This window comes from Ambystoma mexicanum, chromosome 1p (genome assembly GCF_040938575.1).
Source record: "Ambystoma mexicanum isolate Mex_15411 chromosome 1p, UKY_AmexF1_1, whole genome shotgun sequence".
Lineage (NCBI taxonomy): Eukaryota > Metazoa > Chordata > Amphibia > Caudata > Ambystomatidae > Ambystoma > Ambystoma mexicanum.
This window is the reverse complement of record NC_090921.1, coordinates 1,476,172,977-1,476,193,762: the sequence shown is the minus strand read 5'-3', so window position 1 is coordinate 1,476,193,762 and position 20,786 is coordinate 1,476,172,977. Positions and strand designations below refer to the sequence as shown.

General features: G+C 47.4%; 1 protein-coding gene across 2 annotated transcripts in view; it reads right to left on the bottom strand.

The window, feature by feature from the left end:
• Nucleotides 1–20,786, bottom strand: part of LOC138455904 (G patch domain-containing protein 4) — a 296,404-nt gene that overhangs the window by 229,139 nt on the left and 46,479 nt on the right. For both annotated transcript variants that reach the window (XM_069607140.1, XM_069607141.1), the window contains exon 3: nt 16,937–17,010. In XM_069607140.1, the coding sequence (XP_069463241.1) occupies nt 16,937–17,010 (74 nt within the window). The remainder of the gene's footprint in view (nt 1–16,936; nt 17,011–20,786) is intronic.

Genomic DNA, 20,786 nt, shown 5'->3' with positions numbered 1-20,786 from the left:
TAGGTGAGAACCTAGGGTGTGTGCGTAAAACCATTTTGTCTTTATGGACAGTAAAGAAGGGATCTTGCACTGACAGCCTAAATTTCACTGACCCTTCTTATAGAAGTAATAGCTACTAAGAAGTCCGTTTTATAAGTCAGGTGTTTGAGACTGCTTTTATGCATGGGTTCGAAAGGGGGGCCCATGAGCTTGGCTAGCACCACATTAAGGTCCCACCCTGGAGGTGGGTTTGAAATAGGAGGGTGAAGTCTCTTTACTCCTTCCATGAAGGCTTTAACTACTGGTACTTTCCACCACGAAACCTTGCTATGGGAAGTGGTGTAAGCCGACAGGGCTGCCAGGTGTACTTTCAGTGAGTTAAAAACCAATCCTGCATCTAGCAGGTGGAGCATGTATGTACCAATAGTGGAAGGAGTGCAATCAACCGGGTTGATTTGTCTACTCTGGCACCAGATAACGAACCTCTTCCACTTGTCAAAGTAACAGTGCCTTGTGTTTGGTTTCCTAGATTCCTTTAGGATGTCCATACACCTCTGTGGCAAATTGAGATGTCCAAACTCTATGACCTCAGGAGTCATGCTGCCAGGTTCATCGAGTTGGGTTGCTGGTGCACTGTTTGACCTTGGTGCTGGGACAGTAGGTTGTACCAGGCTGGAAGTTTGATGGGCTCGCACACCGCCATCCTGCGTAGGTGTGGGAACCACGGTTGTCTTGCCCACATGGGAGCAACTAGGACGAGCGTCATCGACTCTCTGTTCATCTTGTTCACCACTTTCCTGATGAGAGGAGTTGGTGGAAAAGCGTACGCAAACATCCCTGACCAGTTCATCCACAGGACGTTCCCCGGGGAGTCTGGTTGGGGGAACCTGGATGCAAATCCTGGGCATGGTCTGTTTTCGCTTGTGGCGATAACGTCTATAGTGGGGAAACCCCACTGAGAGAAGATATCTTCTACGACCGCTCTGTGTAGAACCCATTCGTGTTCCTCTGGGGGGGGGGAGGAGTCTCTGCTCAGAGCATCCGCTAGGGAATTGAGCTCCCCTGGAATATGTTGTGATGACAGGAAGATGTTCCATCTGAGTGCCCATATCCAGATTTTCTGGGCAAGCTTGGACACATTTGGCGAGCGAGTCCCTCCTTGCTTGTTCAGGTAGAACATGGCTGTTGTGCTGTCCGTCCGGATTTGCACTGACAGGTTTAGTAGGTGGGGCTCGAACACCTGAAGCTCTCTGAATACTGCCAGAAGCTCCAGCAGGTTGATGTGGTTCTTGGCCACTGAGTGAGACCAGAGACCCTGAGCTGTGTGGTGGAGATGGTGAGCTCCCCACCCCGTCAGACATGCATCTGTAGTGACTATTTGCCTGTACTTCGGGATCGTAAAAGGGTTTCCCCTGTGCGAGATTCTCTCTTGTCCACCAGTGAAGGCTTTGTACCAGTTTTGGCGAAACGACCACTAGATCGTCCCACTGACCACTTGCCTGAGACCACTGTTTCGCCAACCATTCCTGCATGCGCAGGCGCGCGTGGGGGACCAGGTAAATACATGACGCCATCATGCCCAGTAAACGCATTGCTTTGCGTACCGTTATTTGTTGCCCGGACTGATAATGCAGAATTTGCAGTAGTATATTCCGAATTCTTTCTTCTGAAGGAAAGGTCAACCCCTCTTGAGTATCTGGGATTGCTCCTAGGAATTGTTTGGAGGTGCTTGGCACCAGGCTTGACTTTTTCTCATTGATTGAGAAGCCTAACTCGTGGAGGAGGTCGATCGTCCTTTGAATGTTTGTCCTGCAAATTCCTGGGGTTTCCCCCGTTATGAGCCAGTCGTCCAGATAAGGGTACACTGGGATGGCCTCCCTGCGTAGGTGTCCAGCCGCCACCGCCAGTACCTTGGTGAATACCCTTGGTGCCGAAGCTATTCCGAAGGGCAGTACCTTGAATTGTAAGTGTCGACTGTCCCCCTTGAAGCGTAAAAACTTTGTGCGCTGGGAACATGGAAATATGAAAATAAGCATTTTTCATATCCAAGGTTGCCATGTAATCCCCTTTTTTAGGAGGGGGATTACTTCTTGTAGCGTGGTCATACGAAACTTTTGGGGCTTGACATACTTGTTGGCAGGCCGTAAGTCCAATACTGGGCGCATTGTCAAATCTTTCTTTGGCACAAGGAAGTAAGTTGAATAAATACCCTTGTTTATCTGGTGTCCCGGGACGAATTCTATCGCGTCCTTTTCTAGCAGAATGGCGATCTCCTCGAGGAGAATCTTCTGATGTTCTAAAGAGTGTACTCTTTGTCGTGGATGATGGTTCCGGGGACGCTGCAGTAGTTCTATACAATATCCTGTGGATACTGTTGACAGCACCCATCTGTCTGATGTGATCCCTTCCCAAGCCTGGGTGAAGGTGGAAATGTGTCCCCCTACTGGGGTTGCGTGAGAAGGGACCCTGAACTGAGCGTCACTGCTTTGGTGGAGGCGTGCCGCCTCCCTTGTTGGGGCTGCCTCTGCCTCTACCACGACCTCTCTTATTACCCCTGCCGTACCCCTGGGTAGACTGTTGGTTGTTGTTCCACTGTGTACCCTGCCCCTGGGAATAGTTAGATCCTCTCTGGGAATTTTGGCCGCGTGGGCGACGAAAATTACTATTCCCTCTCTGGTTAGGGGGCTTATTGGTTAACTGGTCAAGGGACTTGAGTGTTTCGTATTCGTCCTTGGCATTCTTTAGTGCGTCTTCGACCGCCTTACCAAACAGACCGGTTTCCACCGGTTTGTCCAACAATGATGCCTGGGTTTCTGCCTTAAAACCAGACTGCCGTAACCACGCATGTCTTTTGATAACAGTGCCTTCCGCTATCAATCTGCCTGCGTTGTCTGCGGCGTCGAAGGTTGCTTTCAAAATGCAACCAGACACGGCTCTACCCTCTGCGGAAATCCGAGCTAACTGGCCCTTTAAAGGTTCAGGAGCAGAGGCTATGAGTGCCGCGACTTCTTCCCACTGATGGCAGTTGTAACTGGCCAACAGGGTGGTGGAGTTTGCAATCCTTGCTTGATAGGCGGACGTTGAGGCTACTTTCCTGCCGAAACCGTATAGTTTTTTGCTCTCCTTGTCGGGAGGAGCTTCGGACGATGACAAGGGTGTTCCAGCCCTCTTACGAGTGTTGGTGACAACTAGGGAGAGTGGCTTCAGATGTCCTCTTATATAGAGAGGGTCAGACTGGGCCGCCCTGAAAAGTTCTTCAACCCTGGGATGGACTACTCTGGTGAGGTTCACCAGGGACGGATCTATTCTCCGCTGAATGGACTTAAGGATAGGGATGGTCTGGGCAACAGGCCTCCTTTCTCCCACTAACTCTTCTGCGAAGTCCCTCTCCTCCTGGACAACGTGGGTGTCAATGTGGAAGTGTTCTGCTGCGCGTGCGAGAACCTCGTTTAGGAGGGGTTGGTTATCGACCGGGGAGTCGGTAACCGGGGCTTCGTTCTCTACCGGGGAGTCTACCCTGTATGTTTCCGGGTCCTCCTCTTCCTCTTCCTGGTCCTCATCATCCCCATAGTAGCCCGTCCCGGTTTGCTCTTCTACCATGCCAAATTCTTGGTCCTCACCAAAGGAAGCCCCTCCTTGATACAGTGAGTATGGTCTTGAGTATGGTTGTACCTCGAAGGAGTCTGACCTCATTGGTGTTTCAAACTGGGGCTTTTTATTCGGGGGGATAGGTTCCTTAGAGCTTGAGGGTGTCGCCCCTTGTGGGTCATACTAGAGGAAATGTTCTGGATTTTTATCATAAAAGTCAGCTAAAGAAGACATTCTTGACATGACCCTATCTATGTCTTCAATGGACCATTTTTTGGAACTGGGAATGACTCTCAGCAAGTCTATGGGATTTATCTTGCATAGCTTTGCTGGTTTTAGACATATCAGCAGACCTGGTTTTGTCTGTCTGTCTAGGGGGAGTGGTGTGTTTCACAGGTGTGGAAGAGTGCAAAGGTTGTTTCTTCTGCTGTTTTCCCCCCTCCCCGTGAGTGGAAAAGTGTTTTCCATGTCTTTTCGTGGCTCCGGAGGTTTTCGATGCCTGGCGTCGAGGATCGGGGGTGGTGTCCCTGTCCTTCGAGCGTGGGGCCTCGCTGATTTTAACTGCGGGCTCCGACTCATGGAGCGCGGCCTGGAGTGGAAGTCGTCTTCGTCTCCCGACGATCGAACCTCTGTTAGCCTAGGGAGCGAGGCACTCTTGGCAAGAGTGGATGATTGCCTGGAGTCATGCGGCGATCTTGATCGAGAGCGCCCAGAGGACACTGAATCGGACCGTTCTGTTTGTGCCTCTTTCCGAGAACTCGACGTCGTCGAGTTTCGGTTGGACTTAGTGTGTGTAGTATGTGAAGCGCTTGCGTCGCCGGGGGTCTTCCCCATAGCCGCCCTGCCGGACGACCTTCCGAGGTCGGGGAACTGCGCGCGGCTGTCTTTCGATGCCGTAATGCCCTCGCCGTCCTAAAGTACGGCGTTGCTGCCGTCGCTGAAGGCGCCCTCCGCTGCCATGGCCGCCTGCCTGGCGTGGTGGGCCCAACGCTTCGAACGGTCCTTAAGTGTCTTAGGTTTAAACCTACTACACACTCTGCAGTTCGCTTCGGGGTGGTCCCTCGGCAAGCAGAGATTGCACGTGGCGTGCCTGTCGACCCAAGGGTATTTGCGATTGCACTTGGGGCAGAATTGAAAAGGGGTACCCTCCATACGCACCTTGAGGCAGCGGGCTGTTAAGTGTAGGAAATGTATAAGGTGTACCTATATACCAAGAGTGTAGAGTATGTGCCACCCCCCACTCTCCCTACTTGCAGGGCCGAGGCCAGAGGCCTTCCGAGGCCCAAATCCGTCATGCAGCAGCCGACGGTCGATTTCTTCTCCAGCCGGCGTCGAGTTGTCAAAGTTCGACGTTGGGGTGGGGAAGGATGTCAATAGATTATTCTTTAAATTTTTAGCAAAAGTATGGCTAAGGCCAGGGGACCCCGCAAAATGCTTCCGACCAGTATGGCGGAAAAAAACAATCTGAGGATCCTAGACACATGAGGGATCTTGGGTACAGTGGACGTCACACTAGGGATAGTATTACTGGCACGCCCTGTGTCGACGCCCATTTTCGAGTTTCGAAAAACAAACTGTAATACTCTGCAGCTTCCACTAGATGTCTGCCTATGCACAGCATGTGATCTAAGCAGATTCCACAAGCCTCAGAAATATATATATATTACACGGCCACAGTAGTGGCTGTGTAGTTATGTTCAAGTTGCCGTTTCCATATGAAGAGCACTTTTTGGGCGCTTATAACTCCGTTCCCCCTGGACGAATCCTCACCAAACTTTGCAAAAAAAGTATATTGCCCACTCTGAGTTTTTTTGCAAAGTTCGGTGATGTTTGGTCGAGGGGGGAAAAAGTTATAGGTGGGGGTTCCAAAATGTCTTTTTTCCCCATAGACTGAATGGGGAAAAAACTTTGCGCATGGCTACAGGTCAAGCCGCTGGACGGATTTTCACGAAATTTGCGGCATGTATAGGGGCTTGGTGCAGAAAGCGTGCTTTTGTAAATTTGGTGACAATCTATCCAGTATTTTTCTTTAAAACGACCAAAAAGTATGTCTCAAAAAATTAGAGATATCTATGTCCACTCCGCAGTCACACTTCCCTGTTCGCTCCGCGGACAAGAAACGATTGGTTAATGGGCTGGCGTCATGACCGCGGACACGTGACGTCTCTGCCAATTCTTCAAAAAAAAGGTAGCAGGCGCTCCTCTCCAGAAAGAACACGGCATGATAACCTGTTCTGAGATGAGAGTTTGCAGCACACATTTTGCTCACTGTACCTTTCACAGATGGGAAATATCCATTTGCATATCAGTCTTTGTCCCGCCCATATGGGCAGTCCAGCAACGAAATGCTATGGCAATTCCTCTCTGAACAAAAGTACCGACAGCAACCCCGTACACGATTGGCTGCTGCGAGACATGTTCTGCATCAGATTGTTTGGCTGCTATTGTCATGATGCCTACCCCCGCAGCACCAGGCCAGGCCCAGCACCCCCGGGAGCAGGCATCACGCCCCCGGGTAAAAGCCCAGCGGCTCTTTATAGGGGCTCTTTGGACTCTGTCCTGGCGCCGTTGGCGCCAGGCTCATGTTGGACATCAGTCCTGGCGCAATAGCTCATAAAGGGAAGGGTTTGGTGCACTTACCTGAAGCAGACCATGCTGCACACTCACCTGATGCAGATCATGCTGCATGAAGAACCAAGCCAAATGAGGCTTAGGAGGGACTATTTTTCTGAAGGAACTATTTTGTTACTAGGGTGGGGCTGTGGAAGAATACTCACCTGGAACTTCTTCCAAGGCTATTTAAGCCACACCCGGACAGCCACACGTGCTTCGCGTTGTTCTGCATCCCAGCAGCTGAACGCTCACCATGTCTGCTCCTGCACCTGGACTCCAGCCACGCCCGCCTCGAACCTGGAACACCTGTAAGGGAATAAGAGAAGAGAAAGGTGAAAACCAAGAACTATTTCAACCCTCTTACCTGCATCCGGAATCTTCACGCCAGCTTTCCTGAAGGAAGACTTCCATTTAAAAGCACCACATTGCTCGCTGCAGCGCCACGCTTCACTCACCTGTTCCCGAGACGCCGCCCGGCTCCATCGCGGCTCTCAGTGCCGGTCGCCACATCCCTGCACCGCACCTAAGGGAGAGAAGAAGAGACAAAAGTTGAGCAAGGGAACACGAGGAAAGCCGGATTTTCAGACATATTACTTACCGGCTATTCTTGGTAAACCATTCCACATCTCGGGTCGGCGCCACATCTCTGGCAGGTACCGCACCCCGGCCCCTATGGGGAAAGGACAAAAGACATTACTGAGGAATTATAAAGACATTTAGAGGGGTCGCCCTCATCACTGACTCACCTGATTTACCCCGGCAATTTAACCCCTCAACGCATCGCCTTTGTTCTGCACCTGAAATAAAGGACAGAAAAAGACAACATAAAAGGAGGCTCACACTTGAACTTTTGCATCTTCATACTTACGGCGTATCGCTCAGTAAAGTCAAGTGGATTTGCCAACGCCATTCTAAAACCAGTGAAGTAACTGGACGAACGCGCGCCCCTGCACCAGAAGCAGGATGGAGAGTTCATCCTTCCAAACCATAAGGTGAGCTTAAACCGGGGGTTTTGGAGGAAGTCAGAGGAGAACGAAGGAGAAAAGGGGGCAGCAAGCACATTATTCAGCAGACAGTTAATCCCCTTTCTCATCTGCAGAAGGATATTCCTACGGGCCAAACAAGCAAGATTTGGGGGTCCAGTTCAATCGGTGGTCCAAATTCTGCGCATCACGCTTGAAGAGGCCACAGCAACCCAGACCAGACCAGCGCCTCCGTGGGAGCCAGGTGAGCGTTACAGAACGCGAAGCCATCCTACAAATTCCCACCCAGGCGCTATGGAAACTTCCGAGACTGACCAGTTGGCCCAACTACTGGGGGAATTACGGGCCGAAGTACACACCGCTCGTCAAGAGACTAATGCTCTCCGGAGGGAAGTGATTGTAACAAAGGAAAGAGCTGATGACCTGGCTAGACAGCTTTTGCAAGGTCAAGCTGGACAAACTCCTTTACCCGGTTCCGGAGGGAACCCCGCTCCTGTGCTTTCCAGTAACCCGGTGCAGATTAATCTACCTGGAAACATGCCGCTGGCCCCACCCGAACACTTTGCTGGGGACCCCAAACGATTGCCGTATTCATGAATCAGTGTCGTTTGCATTTCCTGTGCAGACCTGGGGCTTTCCCTAATGACCAGACCAAGGTAGCCTTTGTATTGTCATATCTCAGCGGCAGTGCTGCCGATTGGTCAGTTCCACTGGTAACTCAAGATGACCTGATTCTTCGTGATTTTCAAAGATTTCAAGCAAGCATGGAAAGGTTATTTGCTCATCACTCCCAGGGGCAGGCTCTAGATGACAAACTTCTATTTCTACGACAGGGCAATCAAGACCTCCTTTCCTACATTGCAACCTTTAATAGACTAATTGTGGAAACTGGGTGGCCAGAGGATAAAAGAATCACGTTATTTTATCGAGGTCTACGCAGAGAACTTAAAGATGTCCTGGCCCAAGTTGTAAATCCGCCCCAAGAGTGCTCTGAATATATAGACTTAGTGGTCCAATTGGATCACAGACTGCAAAACAGAAAAGCAGATCAGTCCAAGTTTGAGACCCGGGTGTTAGTCAAGACCCACGCTAACCTCAAGGAGGCTGAAGCCTCAGAGCCAATGCAAATCGGAGGAGTTAAAGGACCTTTAACGCAAAAGGAACGTGAAAGAAGACGGCAGATGCACTTATGTCTTTATTGTGGATCCTCTGGACACTTTCTACGAGATTGCCCGGCAAGGCCGCCCAGGAAGGTGATAAGAGCCGCTGAAAAAAATCCATGAAACCTCTATCGGGAAACGACCCCGCCCGACAAGCGTAGGGGTCCGCTTGCCGAGCTTGAAAACGAACTCTCAGACCTCGCATTTCACTGTGCCAATGGTCCTCGTAGATCCGGAACAGCCTAAGCGGTTTCATGCAATAAAGGCATACATCGATAGTGGGGCTATAGGAAACTACGTGGATCGTGATTTGGTCTCCAGGATTAACCTCCCCCTGCGTCCTAAAAACAGCAAAGATGTCATCACCACAGTCGATGGAACCGAAATTGCCTCGGGACCGGTAACACATTCCACAGCTGAGGTAACACTTGTAGGTCCAGACTGCCATCGGGAGGCAGTTGTGTTTGATGTAATCAAGGCTCCACAGTTTCAGGTTATACTCGGAATCCCTTGGTTAGAGACACATAATCCTCGAATTGATTGGCGAGCGAAGAGAATAACCTTTCCGGAGTGTGCACGAACCTGCTACCCAGAAAATCTGAAGGTCAGTCTAGCATCAGTAACCTCTGACTCCATGCAACTACCTCCGGAATACCAAGACTTCCAGGACGTCTTCCAAAAGGAACAGGCCAACACGTTACCTCCTCACAGATCGTACAATTGCCAAATCGATCTGGTGCCCGGTGCCCAACCCCCTTGTAGCAGGATTTATGCCCTTACTGAGCCGGAGAATCTGCATTTGAGACAATATTTAGATCAATACCTAGCCAATGGTTTCATTCGCCCGTCAAAATCTCTGGCATCCTCGGCTTTGTTCTTCGTGCCAAAAAAGGAAGGCGACCTTAGAACTTGTATCGATTACCGCGCATTGAACCAGATAACTGTTAAAAATCGTTACCCTCTGCCTTTGATCCCTGAACTCCTTGACCAGGTGAAGGACGCTTGCATATACACCAAGTTAGATCTCCGGGGGGCTTATCATCTGGTACGAGTTAAAGAAGGCGACGAATGGAAAACGGCCTTCCGTACAAAATATGGACTATTCGAATAACAGGTGATGCCTTTCGGGTTGTGCAACGCGCCTGCTGCCTTCCAATTCTTCATGAACGATGTCCTTCGGGAACTCATCGACGTCTGTGTTGTCCTGTATATCGATGACATTCTGGTGTACTCCTCTTCGAAATCTGATCACAGAAAACATGTCAGGGCCGTCCTTGAGAAATTGCGCCAGAACAAACTGTTTGCAAAGCTGGAAAAATGCATTTTCCATACCACCGAGGTTGAATTTCTTGGATTTATCCTGACACCTAAAGGGGTCCGAATGGACTCACGGAAAGTGGATGCCATCCTCAAATGGCCATCACCTAGTTCGGTGAAAGGTGTCCAAAGCATGCTTGGTTTTGCCAATTTTTATCGCAGGTTTATCCCAGAATTTTCACGGGTGGTGCAACCCATCACTGCACTCTTGCGGAAGAATAAACGTTTTGAATGGACCGAGGAAGCTGAACAGGCCTTTCAGGAATTAAAAGCTAAATTTACGTCCGCACCTATTTTGAAACATCCGCGTCCTGATCTCCCATATATAGTCGAAACCAATGCATCCAGCTTAGCCATGGGAGCTGTCCTGTCTCAGAGAGACCCCGAAACCAACCAACTGCACCCCGTAGCATTTTGGTCCAGAAAGTTCTCGCCGCCGGAGATAAATTATGCAATCACCGATAAGGAATTATTAGCCATTAAGTCCGCCTTTAAGGCTTGGCGGCATTATCTTCTTGGCGCCAGACATACCATCACCGTGATCACTGATCACCGAAATTTACAATATTTAAAAACTGCCAAGGCTCAGTCTTCACGACAGCTCCGATGGGCTTAATTCTTTGCTGAGTTCGATTTTGTAATCACCTACCGTCCTGGCTGTAAGAATGGCAAAGCGGACGCGCTATCTCGAATTGGAATGGGAGAAATGGACACAAACTCAGAACCTGTGCCGATAACTCCCGAACAAAGAATCTTGGGGATAACCACTTGAAGACATTCAAGCACGGGTGAAACTATTCCTGGACTCTTCAGCCTTGCAGGATTGGATCAAAAGGGGGTCTGCCTTTTCAATCAACGATGGCTTACCTTACTTCCAAGGACGTTTATTTTTGCCAGAAAAGGAATTGCAAGAACTGGTTATTTCCCGTCATCACGATACTCTGATGGAAGGACATCCTGGCATTGCCAAAACAGAGGAAAAAATTAAACGACAATTCTGGTGCCCGTCCTGGCGAAAGGATATTAAATCTTTCGTGATGTCCTGTGGAGTTTGCGCCCAAAACAAAGGTCAAAAAACAAAATCCGCCGGTCTTCTTCAACCCTTAGACATTTTACCAGCACCTTGGCACACCTTGTCACTAGATTTTATCACGGACCTGCCCTCTTGTAATGGATACGATACTATTCTGGTTGTGGTGGATTTATTTTCCAAGATGGCTCATTTTATTCCGTTGAAAGGATTACCTTCAGCTTTTGTTCTTGCCACGGAATTCCTCGAAAATGTCATCCGTCTGCATGGATTCCCGTCCATACTAATCTCTGATCGGGGAAGCCAGTTCATTTCTCGTTTTTGGAAAAAGTGTTGTCAACTGGCACAAATCGACGTAAGACTCTCAACCAGTCATCACCCACAGACCGACGGTCAGACGGAGAGAACGAACCAGACCCTTGAACAATATCTACGATGTATGTTGCACCAATCGGAGGGTAATTGGAAGGACATTTTATGGGTGGCTGAATATGCATACAATAACTCGATACACTCTGGAACTGGTCAGAGCCCCTTTTATACCCTATATGGACATCACCCTCGTACTTCAGACCTGGACTCACCTTTGAGCCTCGAAATGCCCGCAGTCGACCATTTGCATTCTACGATTACTCAAGCCTTCAAGGATGCTACTGCACACTTACAACATGCGAAAGAGAAATACAAAAAGAATGCGGATCTGCATCGCAAGGAGGCGCCTCCATACCAAATAGGAGATCAAGTATGGTTGGCCCTTACTCGATCAAAGCTATAATTAACCCAGTGGCAGTCAAGCTAAATCTACCAGCTAACATGCGGATTCATCCAGTCTTTCATGTGTCGCTTTTGAAACCAGTGTAACCAGGAACCAGATTAATAAAGCCACCAGAACCAATCCAGATAGATGGGGAGCCTGAATTCGAGGTGAAGAACATTTTGGACTCTAAGATCTCAAAATCAAAACCTTTCTATCTAATTGATTGGAAGGGGTACGGGCCTCAGGAAAGATCTTGGGAACCCTGCGACCACGTACATGCACCTCGGCTAGTAAAAAGGTTCCATCGGAATTTCCCGAACAAACCGAAACCTCCTCGGGAAAAGGCCTTGGGAGGGGCCCTGGGGGGGGGGGGGGGAAGGGGTAGTGCTGTCATGATGCCTACCCCCGGAGCACCAGGCCAGGCCCAGCACCCCCGGGAGCAGGCATCACGCCCCCGGGTAAAAGCCCAGCGGCTCTTTTTTAGGGGCTCTTTGGACTCTGTCCTGGCGCCGTTGGCGCCAGGCTCATGTTGGACATCAGTCCTGGCGCCAGGCTCATAAAGGGAAGTGTTTGGTGCACTTACCTGAAGCAGACCATGCTGCACACTCACCTGATGCAGATCATGCTGCATGAAGAACCAAGCCAAATGAGGCTTAGGAGGGACTATTTTTCTGAAGGAACTATTTTGTTACTTGGGTGGGGCTATGGAAGAATACTCACCTGGAACTTCTTCCAAGGCTATTTAAGCCACACCCGAACAGCCACACGTGCTTCGCGTTGTTCTGCATCCCAGCAGCTGAACGCTCACCGTGTCTGCTCCTGCACCTGGACTCCAACCACGCCCTCCTCGAACCTGGAACACCTGTATGGGAATAAGAGAAGAGAAAGGTGAAAACCAAGAACTATTTCAACCGTCTTACCTGCATCCGGAATCTTCACGCCAGCTTTCCTGAAGGAAGACTTCCATTTAAAAGCACCGCGTTGCTCGCTGCAGCACCACGCTTCACTCACCTGTTTCCGAGACGCCGCCCGGCTCCATCGCGGCTCTCAGTGCCGGTCGCCACATCCCTGCACCGCACCTAAGGGAGAGAAGAAGAGACAAAAGGTGAGCAAGGGAACACAAGAGGAAAGCCGGATTTTCAGCCATATTACTTACTGGCTATTCTTGGTGAACCATTCCACATCTCGGGTCGGCGCCACATCTCTGGCAGGTACCGCACCCCGGCCCCTATGGGGAAAGGGCAAAAGACATTACTGGGGAATTATAAAGACATTTAGAGGGGTCGCCCTCATCACTGACTCACCTGATTTACCCCGGCAATTTAACCCCTCAACGCATCGCCTTTGTTCTGCACCTGAAATAAAGGACAGAAAAAGACAACATAAAAGGAGGCTCACACTTGAACTTTTGCATCTTCATACTTACGGCGTATCGCCCAGTAAAGTCAAGTGGATTGGCCAACGCCATTCTAAAACCAGTGAAGTAACTGGACGAACGCGCGCCCCTGCACCAGAAGCAGGATGGAGAGTTCATCCTTCCAAACCATAAGGTGAGCTTAAACCGGGGGTTTTGGAGGAAGTCCGAGGAGAACGAAGGGGAAAAGGGGGGGAGCAAGCACATTATTCAGCAGACAGTTCATCCCCTTTCTCATCTGCAGAAGGATATTCCTACGGGCCAGACAAGCAAGATTTGGGGGTCCAGTTCAATCGGTGGTCTGAATTCTGCGCATCACGCTTGAAGAGGCCACAGCAACCCAGACCAGACCAGCGCCTCCGTGGGAGCCAGGTGAGCGTTACAGCTATATTTATAAAAACTTTTTTGCTGTGTCACAGAGCGTTGGGACAGGTTCAGACAGTAAGACATGGGTGATCAATGCATTTGTTCTGGGGGGTCGGTCTTCAAAATGTATTTTCTATGGCCACCTTGTACGCACAGAAAATGAGGGGTGTAATAACGGTAGCATTTCAGTCAATGCAGTGCACAGGAACCTTGTTACTGTTGTAAGGACACGCATAGTGGTAGCGAACATTGAAATTGAGTACATGCTGTAATTAAATTATTTTTTCCTTAGGAGTGTGCTATTCATTTGTACGCCGCCCTGGGTGTGACATGCTGCAGTGGTTGTTGCCAGGGCGTACAGCCATAGGTGTGACATGCTGCGGTGGTTTTGGCAAGGCGTAGCGTCTTGGATGGCCGTAGGCCATACTTCCAAGACTGTACGCCCTGGCCACTACCACCGCCGCATGTCACAGCAATGGATACACCTGTAGTATTGCTCATCGATCAGATGGTTGTGGACAGTGTGTAGAGTCTTGGCCACTAGAGGTATAAGCCACTGCACACACATACATTGTAATATCTGGGGACATACAGCTAGGAGTATAGCCTCTGGCCACAACCACTGAAGCATCCACACTTATAGATACACCCCTACTACCGCACATCACTCAGGTGGGTGTGGGGAGGGCCTTCAGTCTTGGGTGCATGTTGGTTGTGGGCAGATTTCCTGCCACCGAATTCATACGGTAAAGCGGAAATTGGTGCTCAATATACGGCGAGCAATGCCTGCATCTGTGTTGTAATGTTTTCAGAATAATATTGAAGTCGGACTGGCGTCCTATGTTTTCAAATCGGAGGCGGCCACCTGGAGTCTTTGATGGGGATTTTCATATGTTGTTGCAAAGTGAGAATGTATGTGCCTTCTGAGTGAAGGTCAGTTCATTTGCTTTTTTGTTTGCAAGCCAAGTAGGCCCACGCATTGAAGTGAATTCATAAGAGGCTATTGTTTGACCTTGAGCGAAAGTGAAACTTTAAAAGCTACGCAAGGAATCAAAGTTTGAAGGTTATAGTTTAAAAACGCTTGTAAAGAACACAATATATCAGTTCACGAATATTCTTTGATGTGAACAGTTTGCTGTGTGACTTTGCCAAAAATAATGGAGGCTGTGAAGATGATGTAAATTTAATGTTGACAACTGTACACTAATTGTGACAACGCAACTGAAGTATTATATTTTTGCGGAGTTGTAATTTTCCTCCAATACCAGAGAGTGTACATTGTTTGCGTTTGCAAGTTAAGCCTCGAGTCACCGTTGGTAAACATTATTTCTTTTTCTCTGAAATTTTCTTTTGGTCTTGTTACAGTTTGCACGTTCTTTTGGTCTTGTGTAACATTACGACATGCAATTTTTTCTTGCTTGTCCGTTCATGCTGCATCCATAACCAAATTACCATGTCACTGTGTAGTTATCCTTTTTTTAACCCTTACAGCGAGTGCTGTTAATCTGCGTTTGTAGGGTGTCATATGTCCCCATGGTGAACTCTAATACTTCTTTAAAATGTCATGTTTGGCCACTTACATTTGTGTAGTATTTTCCACAATCTTTGTGTCCGTTTTGGAAATTTTTCCTAAAGGTTGGGTATTGACACACATTTTGTCTTACGTTTTTCGTATAGCCATATTTTGCCGTACTGTGAGTGCCACAGTTTCCAGATACTGAGTAACTGCTTCTTTCCACGCCAGATGCAACTGCTGGTGACCATGCCTGTCCATTTTAATGTTATGGGACGACAGGCCAGGGCCGCTCTGTCCCTACGCTGAACTAGTGACAAGGAGCGACTTATTTATGGTGGTGTAAAGCAACGGTGATGCAGCCGTGTTGGAAATACCTGTGCAAACAAATTGAGTGCTTCAACAGAAACGCATAATTTGCGTATACGAAATTGCATGCGTCTCCCCATGAACATTTTCACTGTTGGCCCTTGGAGTTATTGCTACAAATTATTTGCAAATGCAATTAGTCCGTTCATCTCCGACAGTAGTTTGTTAAATAAAATTACTTTCCAAATTCTAAAATGTAAGTTTTCTTTTAAAATCACGTGTATCATTTCGAAATGGAAAGTACCACGTTATACGTCGCTGTACGTTTATTTACGGGTTCTGCGTCACGGTACATACTGTTGCTTTTTCTTTGCTGTCATGGAAAGGGAATAGGGGGCTATGTATAGACCAACCGCCTTTCCTTTCGATGGTGGCCATCTTGAAAAAGGATTCGGTTTAACCAGAAATCACATTTTTCCATAGCAAACGCTAATGGTTTGCACATCTATACTATTATTGTCAAATCTTATTGCGTCTGTGTCCTGTACTGTGAAAGGTAGTTCTTAACGCAACATTTACTTTAACGGATGGCTTTCTTTTTTGGTAGGACAGCGAAGAAGGCCATTTGCGAAGAGAAATTAGGAAAGACGTATCAAACAATGATATGGGGGAGTGGGTAGCCGGTGCAAAAATATTGTGCTTTTGTTATTTCTAAGGTTGGGGCAGTGTTTGTCATGCTCCTTCATTACAGTAGTGCTGTTGTTCCTTGGGGAGGATGGATGGCCTTAGCCGATGTCATTTTCAGATAACTAAAACTTTTGCTGAAAGTATGCAATGTGCACTACATTGTTAATGGATAACGACCAATACGTGTTGGCGCTGTGCAAGGCACATGTTGCAGGTGGACGTTCCTACATGAATATGAAATCTGTTTCCACATTGTCCACGACACAACCATCTTACTGTTAAGTGTTTACGGATTCTGGCACACGTTACTGTGCTGTACACCAGCATATTGTCAAGTGGTATTCTCCGCAAGTTGTTTAAATAAGTCAGAAATTGCTTTACATTATGGTTACGTGGCACTACTGTAAACCGATCATCTTTAGAAAAAAAACTTTGCAAGAGGGACGTTATGGTTAAGTTGCCCTACCAAAAACCTGTGATGTCCTGGGGACATTTGTGATGTCATCTTTGATTTCCTGGATGTTAGTCTTAGCAGTGCACGGTGGTGGCGCGAGTTATGGTTGCTTAGCTTACTATAACATGTGATGTCATTGTGTGATGCCATCTTTCATGTCCTGGGTGTTAGTGTTAGAGGACAGTGGTGCGGGCAGTTATGGTCGCTTGGCCTACCGTAACTGACGAATTTCAGGGGGTTTTCAGTTTTACTTTGAACCATAATGGCACGTTTGAAAAGTTTTTTTAGTGAAGTGCACAGGTTTTTGGTAGGGCAACTTAACCATAACGTCCCCTTAAAGTTTGTTTTTTTGATACAAAAACTAATATATATATATATATAAGTGTGCATAGGATAGACAAAATGTGCAGCAGCTTCCATAACCCTCTTTCTCATCGTAGTTTGTGCAATACTCCCACTTTGACCACATGAATGCAGTAGAGCTACGACTTCTGAAAAAGAAATAGCTTGATAGAAAGACAACACACGCAGACAATTCTACCGCAATACTAGCTAAGAAAATGGGTTTCCTTAATTCATTGAGCAGCAGAGAACCTGTTCCTGTACCAGAAACATATAGTTACATTCCATAGTATGTGTTACACTTCAGCTTTTAATAGACCATTTGGAGTTGCAAGAGGGAAAACACAGCTTCCCATCTAGACCAGTAAGAGATCTGTGCCAGACTCAAGTGAATTCTACTTTTCCTATAAAGTGCATTCCTTACCCCAGCTTTGCCACATTTTATTTTTACTTTGATTGCTTCAGCAATACCGTTTTCTTTTTTGCCCAAGCCTTGGCCTGAATGAAAGACAACAGAAAATGCATCAGATAAACATTTTTTTTTTTAAATCACACGTTAAGAATTACAATAAAATAAACAGGTGTTGATCTGCAAAGAAGATAAGTAAAACCAGTTTTAAAAAGGAGAGCAAAAAACATGCTTTGAGTTTCTTGTTGCATATAGTAACAAACAATATAAATCTTTTCCTCCCTCCGTGTTAATGACAACAATGTTCTCCCTACTCGTTTACTCCCCCTTAGGCGAGAAGGGAACATACAACTTTGTCAATGAAAACAATGATAATGCATACAAGTCGTGTGCTCATTAATCATAAGTGATCTTACATTAGATATTACTCTAGTCTCAATGTATATGTGGTCAGAAATCTCAGAGCCTGAAGCCTGGCATGGAAGTCCAATACGCCATGTTCTCCCTCCGTCTTATCCAAGAAAGGTCCCCACATATTCTGAAATTGCATTAGTGCACCTCATAATGACAAACAGACATTTTGCATACTTCCGTACTGAGCATAAACCATATAGCAAGCATTGTTGTCTTAACCGATGGGTCTGCTTTTTTCCACATAGACCTCTTTCTCGTCCACTGAACATGACCTGGGACTTTAACTCCTGGTAGGCCTCCCTTTCAGTCTCTACCAACAATCTATCAAAGTGTCCACTAGAAGAGCAAATCTATTCTTTCTCCTTCCTTTTATCAATTGTTCTTTCTCTCCACCAGTCAATGAGTGAGCAAGTAAGTGTCTTCGGTAGGTGTCCATGAGTGGTCCCCAGTGTCACCTGTATTTGACCGTTTATAAAACAGAAAATCTCACCCCTTTTGAGGTGTAAATACTTTCCCCAATCTAAATGGTCAATGCATATGATTGGAAAAGATTCTAAAAGCAACATAACAGTAGGCCTACCCCTCCGCAGTCACTGAACATTTTAATGGTTAGGAAAGATGTTTCTTTTAGACAACGTTCCCTTCATATTTGATGGACCCCCCAAACATTTTGCTTTCGTTTTACACCGTGTCCTGACTTTTTACAAAGAAGTGGACCTTCACTTCACTGGCCTTTTGCTAACTTGTTATTGGCAAACTGAGCAGACCGTCAGATTGTTAATACTGGTAATCTATGCTTCCCTTTGACTTCTAACCTGTTTGGGTAACTTTTCATATTGCCAACAGCATCTACCAATGCAGTGCAAATGGTATACTTTTGGTATCACACTAGACTTCTAGCAAAATGAGGTGATGGCTGGAAAGTTTAGAATTGATCTTAACCTCTGGCATTGCGCTGGGCAACCCTCCAGACCATTGTTCTTCACCCGCCAAGCCATTAGAGAAATAGGAAAGACCATATGCAAAACAGGCGTGTTCCCACCCCCAAAGGGGAAGTCCAGCCCGAACTGCTAGGTGACATCCCTTCTGCACGAGACCACAAGCATTCCCAAACATGTTTCAGCCTTGTTGGGCCTCATCAGTGAGAAGTAGCTTGGATCTCTAGGCCCAGCAGGTACGGGACCCACGTCTGGGCATACCCGTACCACTCGGGGTGACTAAAGCAAAACAAAAAGCAGGTGATGGCTGGAAGGTTTAGAATTAATCTTAACCTGTGGCATTGCTCTGGGCAGCCCTCTAGACCATCGTGCTTCACCTATTGCAGAAAGAGGAAAGACCATATGCAAATCAGGCTTGTTCCCCACCCCCAAAGGGGAAGACCAGCACCGAACTGCTAGGTCACATCCCTTCCGCACAAGTGGGACGGGTATACCAAGGCGTGGGTACCGTGCCAACTGGGCCTAGAAACCCAAGCTACTCATCACTGATGAGGCCCAACAAGGAACATGTTTGGGAATGCTTGTGGTCTTGTGCAAAAGGGATGGGACCTAACAGTTCGGGCTGGACTGCCCTTTTTGGGGTGGGACCAAGCCCGATTTGCACATGATCTTCACCTGCCAAGCCATTACTGAAGGGGAAAGAATTATGAAACCTCATTCTAAACCTTCCAGCCATCACCTCTTTGTTTTTGCTTTGTTACACTAGACTTCTGCCAAAGGAACTTTGGTTCCCTTTAAAACGTGCTTAAAGACAAACTGATGTCAGCAGTTACATTTTTACACTTTTATTTCTATATTTTTAATTCACACATTGACGTTTGGCTACCAACTGTGGCTAGTGTCCAAACATGGCTGTGCCACAATTTTTTTTGCTTGTTCTTTAACATTTTGTTTGGCCTTCCTTCTCAGGAATTTTTTTTTTTTTTTAGGTCATACTTGCCTGGGAAATCTGTTTTCGCTGGCTAGTGCATGCCATGTGGGTATGGGCTCAGGAAGTGGGCTGGAACTGTCTGGTGCCAATCCACATACTGGTGCCAGTATTTCTAGTGTGCATGCATGAGTCAGCCCCAGAGTGGTCCTAGATTGGACCACTGCTGGTGTGCATGAGTGGTGTAGATCCTTTCTATTGGAGGGCTGAGTTAGATCACTCACCTAAATTTAGGATACGAAGGAGTCCTGCAGCCATTCCAGCAGATCAGGAGAAGAGCCAAGTATCCTGTATAGCTGTGCAGGCAACAGAAGACCAGAGGACAAATTCTGAAGAGGCGTGGCAACCATTTTAGCTGCTGTCCAGATGAAGCCCTGCTGGACTACCAAGACCCTCACTGGTGCTTCGACCCTTTCGACTGGTGGGACCAACCAGTCTCGATGCCTTCCCACAATCCTGCAGCCTTCGAAGTGTCTCTTGACACCTGGTGTACATTTTGTGCTACTGTCCTAGAAGCATCGCTGTTCCACGTTTTGGCCAGAAACTTCAGGGGTCTCCAGCTAGTCCTGCAAATCGCTTTCTATCATATTTCAGCATTGACGGGCCAAGTTCTGGAAGGCTACCTTTGTTCACCACTAGGGAGGTGCCTGCTGTCGCCCGTGTGCACTGATCTTCTACTGGGTCCAACAGCAGGAAATCCTACCTCCAGCAACCTCCATTCACCCTGCCAAGACCTTTGGGAAAAATCAGAGAACGGGTCGTGAGCAGTCACAATACTTACCGGTGCCACCAATTCATTGCTTTACCACGTTTGTTGCAAATGCTGCTCTAGACCCTAGGAAAAGTGATTTACTTGCTATGTAAATCCATTTGAAAGACTTCTGGAACAATCTTCACACCCACAGGAAAATGTCCTAACTTTTTCCCTACGTGTAAAAGGTACTTTGCAAACTTTTGGGCACAATGCCCCATTCACTGTAGGGTTGGACTTATAAAGTTATGGCTTCTTTTCCTGTGGACTGTTGATAAAATTGCCTAACTGTTAGGGAGAATTCTCAAAACTGTGCTAATTCCCTTCCCCTTATAGACCCCCAGCAACTTTGCTGGATTTCGAAGACTTCATTTGTTTTACCTGTAAAGAGTGAGCCTTTTTTCCCACTCTTTCATGTATGTTTTACTCTTGTGTTCTTTGATTATGGAGTTTAAGATAACTCCATAGGAATCTTTTCATGTGTGTTACACAGCACCCTCACTGCAGTGACACAGGGATGTCTTTTTAGACTTCCCAAAGTTTTAAATACATTCTCTGGGAATATCCCAGAGAAGTTAAGGTTAAATTGACTACTAGTCTTTAACTTCCTAGACCCAGGACACACCATCTTCCTATAGAGTGTTGGAGGGGCTACCTAGTATCCCCTGTGTCTAGAAACTCATGTAGCAGTCAAATGCTACCCTTTTCTATCGAAATGGCTGGTGGTAGTGGTTTTACAACAAACTACCATGATTTTTCCCAACCGCGAACACC